Here is a 14611-nt window from a genome sequence, read left to right as displayed (position 1 = left end):
GTCACATAGAAAGATTCCTCAAACAACCCCTCTGTAAACTTTGCAACAGCTGCAGACTGCAGACAGAGGATGCACTGTACTTTGGGGAGCACATATTTGAAAGTAGGATTTCATTTATCGGCCAAACTGGTTGTGCTCACAGTTGATCAATCGGGACACAAAAATTTATGAAACCCCCCCAAAACAAAACACTTTTGCTAACATACCCAACTTTGAAATGCTGTAAACTAGACACAGCAGTGCCAACAACAAACATAAAACAAGCTTGCAAAAGTCAGACAGAGGCGATTGCCAATAACAAAATTAAATCTGCTCTTTTACCTGCAAACTGAGCGCAATCTGACGAATGTACATCATATTGAGATCTTCCAGTATCCACAGTTTTTCCTCCATGTTTGCGTGCTTATCAACTGGCATCCTTTAGGCAGGTAACGAAAAGATTGACTTCTTTTTGAAGTTGTCGAGTTCAGACCCCTAACCTGCAGGAACTGGGGACACGGAGTTCATTATGGCAGTGTCCTGTTCAGTCGTCAATGATTAAGAAAAAAATCAGTGCGTAAAACAACGCGTAAAAGTTCCTCTCCGCATCCAAAACAAGCCTAGTAGGACCGGGAAAGCAGACAAGAGGTGGAGTGGATGACAGCATCGACTGCACTGTAGCAACCCTGTCCATAAAATTCCCCCAACTCGTTCACGGCGCGTATTCTTCTTCTGTACTTTTTCTCTCCGGGCGACAACGATCCTCTCAAACACCCACAGTCAACACCCAGCGGCAGCTGGAAAAGAATGGAGGCTTTTAAAATGCAGTTGTTCTCTTTGTGTCCCTGTGTCCCGACTGTGAACGCCGTCTGTCCTCTTTGACAAGAGACCTTTCCACAAAAGGGCATCGCCTCTGCGGGAATGATAGGCACAACTACTCCACTGTGTGCGCCCTCACGCTGGCCAACTCGGCGCTAAATTAACCCCTACGACGCGCCTCTGGTCTTGATAATAACTCTTAAAAAATAAGAAACGGAGAAGAGAGAGAGAGACTGCCACAGCAGAACTCACGCCCTTTTAAACAAACATAAAGCAAATACCGCACCAGCACGCAAGCACAGCGGGGCGGAGAGCTTTGTTCATCTTAATAGCCTGATAATAAATGGAGAATTATATCAGTGTCAGAGTGGAGTAAGAGTGGGAATGTACAGCGAAATATCACCGAACACCGGCTTAATTCAAGAAGAGGTGCTTCTGGGAAACATTTAAACAGTGGAAATACTCATTTTGACTCATTTTGTATGATTAACTTTTAAATAAAATATCACGTATCCCAAAAAGAGTCACTCAATATACATGAGTATGCGTGAGCACAGTTCAAAAAGACCTGCTTTGAAAACAGACTGCGCAAACCTTTCATGTATCAGTGGAAAACTGTTAACTCTCCAGGAAATTCTTACAATATCCAACAAATATTTTTGGTTCTTCAAGTCATTTTTTTTTTTGTTTTTTTGGTGTGGGGGTCCTTATCAAAGCGAGAATATTCCCTACTTTGAAAATAAAGCGCTTCTTTCCACGCCAGAAGTCGGAGTCCTTTCCAAAGATCACAGCTGACTGCAGTTTCCTGTGTTCTCAACAGAGAGAATCCCAAAGTTTTACTTCATGTGACTTTCAGCCACAAATTCTCCTGATGGCTGCGTTTATGTCTGGGAAAAGCTGTTTACAGTCAATCGGAATCTGCTCCACACAAAATACGGCGTAGAAGAAAAAAGAAAAGTCACCCCGGTCTCCTCTCCAGTGCGCTATTCCCATGCCTGCGCTGTTGTGGTGCGTGTATCCTTCCTTGTGCTGAGCAAACCACAAGCCGACCCCTCAACAGGAAACCGGCGTTACGTTGCAGGCTACTTACTCACTCAGACACATTAATTAAAAGGACACAAATTCTTCTGCTCTTTAACACTGAGGTGAGTCAGAGGTCACCAGAAAGGATTCATCACTAGTCAGATCACCCCTTAAAACAAAGTTACATGACATAGTGACAGGATGTTTTCCCACCACATTCCTCAGTTTTACAAGATATTTGGGACGACTCTTCTCTACACACATGTCCATATGGAACTCCATCACCCCGGAGCACGTCTCCTAAACTTGTGAACACATGCAAACAGTGAAAACAAAAGCGCTGATTAAGCCCTTTCACCTCAAAAGAGCAGAGCCAGGGGCGCCAGCAGTAAGCCAGGTCATTTCCCCAAGAAAAGCCTCCACCCTTAGAGTTCAAATCAGCCAGCTAATCTGCTGCAGATACCAACATATGCAGTAAGACAGGAGATTTATTGTTCCAGGGGTGGAAAAAGAAATAGTTGAGTTAAAATGCAAAGAGGTGCTTTTTGGCATCTCTTTGTGTGAGCGTGTGTGCGTCTGACTGGATACATAAATCACTCACAATCTAAAATCACATGCAGCCGATCCTCTGTGAAAGGTGACCTGGCATGCTGCTGAAATGGAAAAATGTTAATCCAACAAGACCTCAGAAATATGCTGAACACTGTACTACTGTACTAACCTGTGCTGAAACAAACCTTATAAGTCAGCTTATCTTTATATGTTTTTTTAAAAGAATGAACAAACAACAAAAGATAAAATCAAGATAAAATGTATAAACTATTCCAATATCACTTAATCTATTTAGTTTGTCCTTAAGTTCCATTACAACAGCAGCAGTTCTCTGAGGCAGAACTGGCTGCAGGTAAATCTCCCTGCAGTAAACCACAAAGACTTACATATTATGACAAATGCCTAGAGGCTGAACAAAAACAGACAGAAAACAGCTATTATCGCAATGACAGGGCATACTGACAGGCGGTTTAACCAGCTCAAACACTGCATCTTGGCCTGAAGCCACTGAGAATAGGGCAAACTCAGCTAGCCAGAGACAGCTGATTAGAGGGATGTGTAGAGGCCTGACACCTTTGGGCCTGACCGATTTTGCGATGTTAAATGGCAGTTACCTGATTGACTGTTGGATTAGCGGTGACTGTTCTTCTGACTGAAGCAGGGCCAGATGTGCTAATTGGCTGCTATGAGGGAGCCAATGTATTACACAACCAGTTAATCCCACACCAACTCTGAGGTTTAATGAAAACAGAGAAGACACACACACACACACACACACACACACACACACACACACACACACACACACACACACACACACACACACACACTGAACCTTGCATAATAGAATCAGAGAGGGTTGAACCTCTCTAAAGACAATACCCGGTGCCTCTGTTGTTCCTGAAAGGAAGTGTGGAGGAATATGGAAAACTTCCTGTCTGTACACCTAATTGGCTGGAGGAAAACACACTGGAGTCAAAGCACAGAGTGACCTGGTGGTGCTCTGCCAAACAACATTAAACAGGAAATATTATACCTGCCCTGTGCCCTGTGATGGACCAGCAGCCTGTCCAGAGTGCGCCCAGCCTCTTACCCCACGTTGGAAAAACAATTCCGAAAGATGGACGGATGAAAAGCTGTTATACCTGCTTTAACAAGTTATAAGATTGCCCCACATATCTCCACAATGTGCACTTCAAGTTTCAGCTCAGGATACCACACAGATCCTTCATTCTGCCAGGCCTATAATAAACCTGATTTTAGCTCTGCTCCAAACAGGCTGTTTCACTGTCTGTAGTTCTAATTCCAGCAGAAGTGCTGCTGCCCACGGTCCTTTCAGCTTCACGTCTGTGAGTGACAGAGCGCAGCAGCAGCACATTCAGATGACCACAGAGGAAACAGACCTGAATGAAAGATTCTGTCGCTTCCAACGTATTGTGTAAATATAGTCAAAACCACAGCACAGCTGTTGTTTTTAACTTTAGTGAGTGGTGACTTGGCAAACAGTGTCACGGTTATAAAATCAGGATTTAGAATAAAAGAGCAGCAGCTTGGAAAATGGCAGTAGGTGAGAGCTAGTTAACAGGGCGTTTTAATGGGCATGGTTCAGCCACTGTTTTGCACTTGTCCGGCTGTCTGACAGCAGAGAGACATCAACATGTAACACAAACTGGTTTTATTGGGCGCTTGGCTGTATAATATATAGAAACTGTCCGTCAGCACTGCAACTGCTCGGGACACAACTGCTTGTTTCTCACACATTTTAAAGTTTGGGTTACCATACATGAATCTAGCCGAAACAACAATGGTGGGGCTGTTCTTTTAGAATTTAACTGTGCAACTTGGACAAGTCTTTTTCTCCACTTTAACATGACACCCGTCTGTAAATCTGAATTCAGAGGTGCTTTTCAATTTAGCGAGAAAGAAAAGAAACAAGAGGTTGATGTTATTGTGTAGGACAGACATACTGGAGACACTTTGTTATGTTAGAAAAACATAACAATGCAAAACGACAGTGTGCATGTAGGTTGGAAAAAAAGGTACTTTGGCTTAAAGACAGATTTATTATTGTTTTAATCTTTAAAAACCTTCCACATGCATAAATGACAGAAAAGGCTAACTGCCAGCGGCATCCACACTGACACAATTCAAAACACCCAGTTTTCACCCAGGAGTGACCTTTTACCCTTATTTTAAACTTTCATTGCACATTTCTGTTTAAAAAAATAAAAACATTCTTGAATTTTATCACCTTGACTGTCCCTCCGCTTTTGCTTTTGCATCGTTTGGTCAAAATTATCAGCAAATATGGCATGTTAACATGCTTTACTCTCTGCAACTGTAATTTGGAGACTACAGGCACAGGAAACGTAGCATTCAGTGTATCAGACAGGTTTTTAATCAACAGATTTACCAGTTTAAGCCTGATTGCTAAAATGATTTCACTTGGAAGCAAAATCCAGGGACAGTCTGTTAAATACCAACAATGCCACATTTTCCAAAATTCAGTAACTATCCTTAATCAAATGTTTTTCAAAAGTCAAAAAGCAGAAAAAGATGTTGTAATAAAACATCATCGCCAGATCCCACAAATCTGAACACAGAGTATCCCTGTTGTTTGGACCAGCAATCCATAAATATAAAATAATATTAGGGAGATACAAAAAGAGTGTAAAGAAAATAATCATACTGTTGATTTTCAAACAAATGTAATCTTAAACTTCTAATCAGCATTAATGAGTAACTGGATTATTTCTTTATGTAAATCGATATGTGTAAAAAGTTAAATGCTGTCTTTGGTCTGAGGCACAGTGTGGCGGCAGAACAGGGCAGGGAACCGCACGAGGGCCTCAGGCAGCCGTGCCCCAAACCACAACAAAGAAGTCTGACTATCATCAAAACCAAATCTGAAATCTGAACTCCACCGCGACTCCCACTCGCTTAAATTACACACAGGGACACAGACACCAACCCACGCTTACATACACAAATGCACATCTAGACATAAATAGATATAAACAAGTTGTAACAAAAATGGTCTCCAAATTTAGACAAGTGCCTTTGATCATGCTCACAAATACTGTTGTTAAAATGAGACGGGACTGTTACAAACGTTTTTCACACGTTCAAGTAGATTTTTGGTCACACAGAAAAAAAAGACCTCCCAGACAACCAAATCAGCCGCTGTACACCAACATTTAGCACAAAAAGTTACAAAGGTGAAGTTTTTTTTTTGTTTTACATAAAGATACAATAAAAAATATTTTGTGATTGCACACAGTGAGGGAAAAAAAATGCTCTGATCAAAGTAAGAACAGGCGCACAGCAACAGAAAATCTGACTCAACAGACTGGAATATCACAAGACTTCAATTACCTGGCAGTGTTCGGGTAGGTTAAGGCAGACGCTGCTCAACACGATGACAGCCGTGCGTGATGAGCTGTGAAACCAGACATTTCATAAGGAAACCCCCTCCAGAGGTCAGTTCTCAGTTACAGAGCATGAAAAACCTGCGGCGACAGCCACAGAGTCATAACTCAGGCGCAGAGACGGTGTAATGACATTGTAAATCGCAACAACAGCCTAGCTTGTTATTAGGTGTATCGGCTTGAAGTGTGATACACTTAATAAGAAATCTGTCCAAATGATGGAGCTTCTACTTTAAGGTTAGGTAAAGGGGATGTTGTGGTGATGTGTGCAAGGCTGAAGATGAAAAGTCAGACATCCGGCTGCAAATCACGCAACAGATATTCTTCTTTCATTGGAAATCCCATACTGTAATGGATGCCTGCACCAGAACCCATGGGTTAGCATACAAGATCTGGGGGAGGAGGCTGCCTAGGTCAGGGTAGTAGGCCAGGGAGTGTTTTAAGTGCTTAGTTGGAGGGCTGATCTTATTTCTCAGTATCACCCGTTTTACTGATAGCTGTGAAAGAAAAACAGACTCTAATACAGACGACTATAGAGACAGTTCAGCAGTTCAGCGGCAGTTTGGCTGCTCCCCAGAATCATTGCTGACTTTCAGGAACGCTAGCTCAGCTGGTCACAGGAGACTGCAGCATCTCATCACTCTGAAGGACCAGACATCTCAGTGAAAGAGGAACTCTCTCGTTAGGAAATTCATCTCCATTGATTTCTTGCCTCAGGGGTGCAGGCTGTGCAATATACAAGGACATGTGTGTGGCTCAGGGAGGATGTGTACACCAAGGCAATTCATTTATGTTTTTTTTAATGTGAATGATTTTCTAAAATTAGTATTCATGACCGTAACATGAATATAAAGTGAACATTAAAAATTGTGAAGGGAAGGAGAAAAGCATGGCTCAGCAGCTGTGCAATGTGAAATGGAACAATGGCTCCCCCTGCAGATTAAGCAGCTGCAACAGCAAGATGTGCCACCGAGGGAAACACCGTTTAACAGTGCAAGTTACAGAGTACTTCACAGAGAAATAATGGTTACACACAGCCTGAAGTGAAAAAGCTTTGATGTCTGTGTAGTGCACTTAAAAGCCTCTAATCTGGGGAAGTAAAAAAACAACAACAACAAAAAAAAAAAAAAGGGAAAAGGATGTAAAAAGCTCCTGTTTGTTTCCAACTAAAACCAGACATGACAAAGATGACTTTCACAGACACGAGAAGTTCAAAAAGAAAAAGAAGTAAAGAGAACAATGTTTCCAAATATAAACAGTAAGATTATAAAAACAAAAGGTTGAAAATCTGTAGTTTTATTAGGCATGAGGTCATGCCTGCTGGACTATAAAACTTATTTTTATCACTGATTAATGCCAAGGCACTGTTTGTTTGTGGGTAAAATCCAAAGCAAGAGCCACTAATTGAAACATCTGCAGAAACAATACAAGACTAAACACCTGCAGAGGAGACATTCAGGAAACTACAAATCAAACAAACACTGCATCTTTATGCTAGGTTTAATACTTTTGCCAGCTTGGAACGAGGAGGGAGAGGACCTAATGTGGCATTTTAATCAGAAAGGTATGGAAGGCAGCATTACCTTGTACGAACTGAAGGTCTTCGTTGTTTATAAATTCCCCCCTCGATTCAGAATATTCAAAAAATAATCTTCAGCACTGGAATTAACTTCTTGATAAAAATGTTTCTTTCATATTCACATGACACCGTGCAAATTATTTATCTAGCAGCCACTAGCATTTCTTAGGTTTTCTGACTGGCTGGCTCATTGTACTCGGGGGAATTATGTAGTGAGGGCTGAGTTTGGACACAGGCACAGAAAGATAATAATGCATAATGTACCCTTTATGTAAAACCAACAACATGTTGGGTTAAATTTTTTTTATACACATCAGTGATTTTGTACTGCGTTTTTTCTTCAGTAGTGAAGTATTAATTTAACCTATCTAACTTCAGCAAATACAGTGTTTAGAAGCACATCAGATGTCAATGGGGAAAACAATCATGCCAGATAGCTATACTGATATGAACTGGGTTATGTTTTAAGAAGAAAAGGATGTCACATAATTTGAGGGAAAGGTTCATTCAACCTACGGAATTTAAAGACATGCCGGAAATCTAAGTAAAAAAATATGCTGGACATGATGCTTTCTCCACAGCTTCTCCAGACCCCTTCACATTTGCTACATATGCTCAGGGTGAATCTGCTCTCATCTGTGAAAAGCACAGGACGTTGGCGATGGACCTGCCAATGGTATTCTATGGCAAATGCCAATCGAGCTCCACGGTGCCAGGCATTGAACACAGGGAAGACTAAAGGACGTTGAGTCCTCAGGCCACCCTCATGAAGTATGTTTCTGATTGTCTGGTCAGAGACATTCATACCAGTAGCCTGCTGAAGGTTATTTTGTAGCTCTGGCCGTGCTCATGCTGGTCGTTCTGGCACAAAGGAGCAGACACCAGTCACGCCGATGGGTTAAAGACCTTCTATGGCCGTGTCCAGTTCTCCTAGAACAACTGCCGTCTCTCCTGGAATCTCTTCCATGCTCTTAGATTGTGCTGGGAGACACAGTAAACCTTCTGGCAATGACAAATATTGATGTTCTGTCCTAGAGGATTGTGTGCAACCTCTGTAGGGTCTAGATATCACCTTATGCTACCAGTAGTGACACTGACACTAGTCAAATGAAAAGATGAGGTAGGAACAAATGCCAGTAATCTTGACCTGTAAAACAATTCCTGCTTTGGGGATTGCCCTATTGTTGTTCTACTTCACCTATCGTTAACTGCAATAACACCAAAGCAGCTGAAACTGATTAACAACCCCCTCTGCTACTTAACTGACCAGATCAATATCCATGAAGTTTAACTGACTGTTTTTTTTGAATGGTGTAGTAGAATCTTCCATAAGAATTCTTCAAACTCTAAGTGCCTTCTTCAAATTACCCTGCTGTTCAAACAATGCCTCCAATTGATTTTCTTAAATTAACTATGAAACATAAAACAGCAAATCATAGCATCTGTGAAGCTGTAATTAGCAGAAAAGTTCATTTTCTGGCTAGACAATTAATCACAAGATTGATTGATTACAGTGTATTTCAGTGTGACGTACAAGAAAAGTCAAACAAAACCACGGACACTACTATAAAGGTGTATCAGATGGCTGCATGCTGTGAAATACCTTTAAGGCAGTTTTTGACTGATTTTTCCTTTGTGCTGTTATGACATTTTGAAGCCCTGATTGGCCATCCTATTTTACTGCTGTCAGACGATGCAAACTGGCATTCGATCTGCTCTACCTAATATCTTTTTGGCAATATGACTGACACTACAAGTTATTTTTCATATCGAAATGCGCCTCACATTTGATGGTATAGTCACAAAGGTATTCAGAGTATCATTCATATCTGACGGCATGCATAATTAAACATCAAAAATCCGCATGAGTGAACACCTAGAATGATCGCTTTCGTTCCTTGAGGTAGGCAATAACGAAAAAACACAGGGACAGACCACAGAAAATAAGTGCTGAGACATCAGCAAAAAACCCAACCTTACTACAACATGTGACAGTGTACCGTCTGCCACTGGGCCCAGTAAACACACACATTAAGACGCAGGCATGCTGGCAGGGACTTGTACACTGTGCAGCATGCTGGGAAAGCAGACATGCATAATAGAACCATCTGCTCTCATAAAGTCAAACACCTGCTTGGCATCAACAAAACAGAGAACATCGCTGGCGCTTGTGCCCCCTTTGCCCTCTCCTCTCCACGGTAACATTCAGAGAACTCCCCATTAGGCTGCGCTGCAACAAATTTAAGATGCGGCTGTGAATTCAGAACCAACGCCGCACTAAATTATTTGGTACAAAGAGCAACACAATACCTACCTCTGAAACATCCACAGTTTATCGGTTATTACATGCTGTTCACTGTAGGGTGCAGTCGGTCATTTACCTTGAACACATCACTTTGTATCTCAGTGAGATTACACAAAATGAAAACAATAGCCTGGATCAGTGCAGGAACGGGCATGCACAACACACCCACTTGCCCCTCTGAACATTTCTCAGTATTGATTCCTTTCACTGCGCGTTCCCCAGTATAAAAGAGAGGCCCTGACTCTATCTATTTCATATTAATGTTAGGTGGTTATAAGCCTCTGTGCAGAAAAAGAAATGAAAGACAAGACCAGAACAGAAAGAGCTGTAGAAAAAGGTGTAGCACAGTGGGCTGACATAGACATGCCCCATATCCTTCAGCCTTACTGAATGTGTGGAATTGAAGGTTAATGACTTGTCCCTGGTGAAGTTACAGGCTAAAGTTAGAATATGAAATGTTGCAATGAACCCACACAGCGTGCAAAGTGAGTTTTTTTCCTCACTGTTGCCCTCTTTGGCTTCTAGGGCCATACAAGATGTAGGAAACCTCAAACCTCGGGGGTTTTATAATTTCATAAACCCAAATTCCAAGTGCGACATACAAACGCCAACATCTACAAAGATTTCTATTTCAAGCACAGCATGTTTGTCAGAGAATGGCATTTTTCTTCATGGAGACAAAGCCGCTCATGTTTCTAAGCCCTCAGTAATAAAAGGGGCTGACGACAAGTGCCTCGGACTGTAAATGATACCGCACGTTGGAATTTGGGTGTGCATGTGTGTCTTTTTGTCAATGTTTAACAAAGCTGTACTCAGTGGGGGTCTTGTGTTAGAAGGAAGAAGATACTTCTAACATAAGACAGTCAAATGATGTTGTACAGTGTGTTTGAGCTTGGCTGAACAGGTTGGGTGAATAATAAAACATTTTTTTTTTTAAATTTAAAAAACAGAGACTAAAGCAACATAAACCAAATAGTAATCGTCTGTGGCTGTCCAGAAGTAAAGAATCTGGATCAGTAAAGTGGGTTAGCCCTGAAGTATGTGTCAAAATGGACCCATTTCCCTGTTTCATCAGGGGATCTGAGCCCGAAAGCAGTGGAGTGGCCCACATAATATGGCTCTTGGGAGAAAGAAGGTGTTAGGAATGATAGAATTAGAAGAACAAGGACTGGCAAATGGATACAGAACAAAGGGTTTACCTGCTCTACATTCCATTAAATTTACCATTTCTGTCATACAATCCAGAGGAAATCACACAGCGCTGTTCTACTACCTTATTCAGAGCCTATTCTAGTTCATTTCATATTTCTTTAATGCCATGTCGCAGCCATTCACACTGTCTACGTGAGCTTAGTTCACAACAACGGATGAACACAAATCCTTCCATTGTAACATTACCCTCTTTCCCAATATTACAGGAGGATGGAGACAAGAAGAAACTTGTATGGCAACAGGTCTGGGTTACTCTGACTCAAAAGCTTTATCCACCTCACTAACTGAGGTAGTAACTGAGTGAGACAGCTCTGATGATGCATGGAGGAAGTTTCCCATCTGGGAGAGTGGGAAAGTATCCAGTGATTAAGCCTCCAATACTTAGCTCTCTGTCTGTCTGTTAACCGAATCACTGCCAGTGACAGCCTTACACAGGGCAGCGTATGCTGGGTGAACAAAAGAGAATATGCAATGGACCTTACTCAGAGAGACACTGGTGCTTAGTCACTGTCTGTATGTGTGTGTCTGTGTATGCGTATGAGGCAGGGGACGACCGAATGATCACATGAATGACTAACAGCAAGTTTAAAACATAAGCTTTCATTCATAATACTTGTTGGTACGGTAGGCAGGGACTTCACAATGTACAGACATGTGTGAACTAGATACTGGCTGTAAGTGTGAGTCACTTCCTCTATGTGCCTATATGTATATTTTACATGCCTGTTCTGCTATCGGTCTTGTCGCCTTGTTCACAACAAAGCCCTTTAATGTGCAAAAGCACATATCAGTGTTTGGGTGGGGTTTACTTGCAACATAAGAAGCAGCAGACCCTCAGCTGTTAAACTGCACCCTGACACCAGCTGCCAAATAGAGACACTAACCACACAGCAAGACCAGAACACTTATGTCCTTACACAAAGGCAGCCTAACTTTCCATTCACAGCAGCAAGAAGCTGGAAGTAGATCACTGAACTAGAATACTGTAACAAAGCCACAATAGAGGGTAAGAAAGCAGTGCGCTAACACTGACTGACTAAAAATGAAAAGTCCCCAAAATAACCCTGAAATGTAGTTTTATCTTTTACCATCATGAGACTAACCATCTCTGCAACCCAAGCATTAAAAGTTGTATCCACCCAATGGGCCTTATAGATAAGATAAGGCTGTGAGGAAAGTGCTGCCAGCACACAAGGACATTCTGTATCTCTGAGTCTAATGATGTGTGCATGTGTGTGGGTCACAGAAACCCCAACAAACAGGTGTACTGTACATTTTGTTTTATATGTAACACAATATTTTTCCCCTTGGCAAGTGTAAAGACTCACAGCAATGATGAAATTCAAACAACTGAGTCAGTGTTGTAATGGCAATTTAGTTTATATTATACTGTCATTTACAGAGGAAGAGAAGAAAGAGCTTAAGGGCTTTTGTAGACACACCTAGACTACGAGGTGACTGTCAGCTGTTTCTTTGAATAGCTCACTCACTGAGTAAATGAATAAATTAGACTCAAATCACTATTAAGACATTAAGAATTGTTGATGTGAGTTTTCATGCCAAACAACAGATCGTTGTGTTAAATAATAAACCATAGCATAACCTTGCCTTGCTGCATGAAAATAATAGAAATTGGCGCGTGGGTTGAGTTCAACAGTGAAAGAAGTTAGAATCTATTTAATACTTTATTTGAAGAATAAAGCTTTGTTCTCACTATCACCAAACACATTAGGCAAACAGTCCAGCCATTACCACGGGGAACAATGGCAGGCCGTTGAATTTTACTCAAGGCTCGACGAAACCGAGATTAAACAATTTTAATTTGTGCGAGCTCACGGACCCGCGTGGGAAAAGTCCTCCGCAATGACGTAGCCATTAAAAAAAAGAAAAGAAAAGAACAGTTAAACATTTACTGGTTAAAACATCAAACCCAGAAAGCCTCCCAGCAGACAGCTCCAGTGGCGAAGCTTTGTTTAAGAAGAGAGGTTTCACAATGGCTAAACTTTTCCCTGGCATCTCTCCTGTACCCCTGCAGTGTTAAAAATGCCAGAAAGCCCTGAGGGTACACACGTGAAACACACACACGCACGCACACACACACACACGCACACATATCTCTATGTAGGGCAGTCTTCAAGCAGTTATTCAAGAATTCAGGAAAGCGGAGTGCATCCAGTCTTCAGAAAGCTCAGGCCTCTGAGTCCCTTCCCAGGCATTTCACGCCCCAGAACAGTGTTTAGTTTTTGGCTACAGTGCAGCGCAATAAGCCAGTTGTTTTTTGTTTTGTTTTGGTACACAGGCCTGCCTTGAATGTGAGACTTTCAGCATTCCTTCAAAGTGAGTCTTCACTCAGCGGGTGCACGGCTTGGGGTGCTTTGTCTTTGTTGGCAAAAAGTGTTTTTCCCGACAACATCTACACGACCTCTCTCCCTTCGTGTGTGCTCTCAGGCAGATATATGCTTACATAAAGAGGTCACAGTTTTCTGCCAGGCCACATGAAACACCAGAAGCGGCACTTGGAGGCCGCTGCCTCTGTGAACTATAAAACACACGTTTAAACATCTGGAGAAAACATACTGGTTTGTAACTCCAAAGTAGATCAAATATTACCAAGGTGCAACAGTTTCGACTGATAAAAGGTCATAAATGATAAAAAATAAACAAAACAAATAAACCTTTCTCTAGCTGACTAACGTGTTCTTTTTATGGTGGCCAAATGATAAGCAAACACAGTTAGTATCCAAAGTTTCACTAAAGCCACAACTATGTTCACTTTGGATACTTCCTTTAGAGAGCCTGTGGCTACACAGGGTGGAGGAGAAAATGACACCAAAGCCAACCACAACCCAAAACTGTTAAAGCTTTTTCCCAACAGAAATGGCACACTCCCAGACCTTGCCATACACTGTTGCAGGCTGGGAAAAGAGTGTGGGTGGATGGGTGCGCCATCGCGTATACCTAACCACTTCCTGGCCCTTTATAGCTGGTATTAGCCACAGCGCTGTGGACCAGTGTGGTCCATCCTTGAATCAAACATGGCACGACGGCAGAGCAATGAAATAGTGGACATTCCACCACCACCTCCATAATAACTGCACTATCCCAATCTCCCACTGCATGCCTGGCTGGCTTCAGCTGAAAGAACAGAGCGGGTGAGGATGGAGACAGTGTGTGTGTTTGTGTTTTTGTGTGTGTATAGACTGTGTACAGATATACTGGTGGCCTTGTGGATCAGAGTGAGAAAGCAGATGTGCTCTTCGCTCCCACTGAGCAGGCAGGCAAAGGATCGACGAGACGGCTGCTGTGTGGACATCTGTACAAATCACTTGTTCGCTTTCTCACTCTTCCAGCTTGTGGCCATATTACCCTGTCAATTTGTGATACAAAAACAGCAGAATGCCTCGGCTCTATGCCGCAGAAGACGCAGAGAGAGAACACTGCAAGACAGCCAGCCAGGACTTTTATGTTTCGATAATGTAGAGACACTCGAATTACATTCAAGCAGCATAAAAAAAAGCTTGCCGTGGATGTAATATATCTAAATGTCGAGCAGAGCCTGGCAATATTTTAAACATTTGAATATTTTATTTGCATAACTGATTGCACTACTTAAACAATTTATGGAAATCACCAACGTCTGCCACTGGATTTTTTTAATGCCAACAATATTAAATTACACGACATTCTGTTTTATAAAATCATGCTCTTGGCGTT

At 41.9% G+C, this 14611-nt stretch overlaps 1 protein-coding gene across 4 annotated transcripts in view; it reads right to left on the bottom strand.

The window, feature by feature from the left end:
- The window catches only part of rtkna (rhotekin a), a 54824-nt gene that overhangs the window by 37390 nt on the left and 2823 nt on the right, over positions 1 to 14611 (bottom strand). Inside the window, exon 1 of one of the 4 annotated variants that reach the window (XM_063489566.1) lies at positions 322 to 923. The exons of the other annotated variants lie outside the window; for them this stretch is intronic. Within the exon in view, the coding sequence (XP_063345636.1) occupies positions 322 to 417 (96 nt within the window). The 5' untranslated portion in view covers positions 418 to 923. Of the gene's footprint in view, positions 1 to 321; positions 924 to 14611 lie in introns of those variants that run through there. 4 annotated transcript variants of the gene reach the window in all.

The sequence above is a fragment of the Pelmatolapia mariae genome, linkage group LG12, assembly GCF_036321145.2.
Source record: "Pelmatolapia mariae isolate MD_Pm_ZW linkage group LG12, Pm_UMD_F_2, whole genome shotgun sequence".
In the NCBI taxonomy this organism is placed as follows: Eukaryota; Metazoa; Chordata; class Actinopteri; order Cichliformes; family Cichlidae; genus Pelmatolapia; species Pelmatolapia mariae.
Note: the sequence above shows the minus strand (reverse complement) of the source record. Positions and strands in the feature narration are given on the sequence as shown.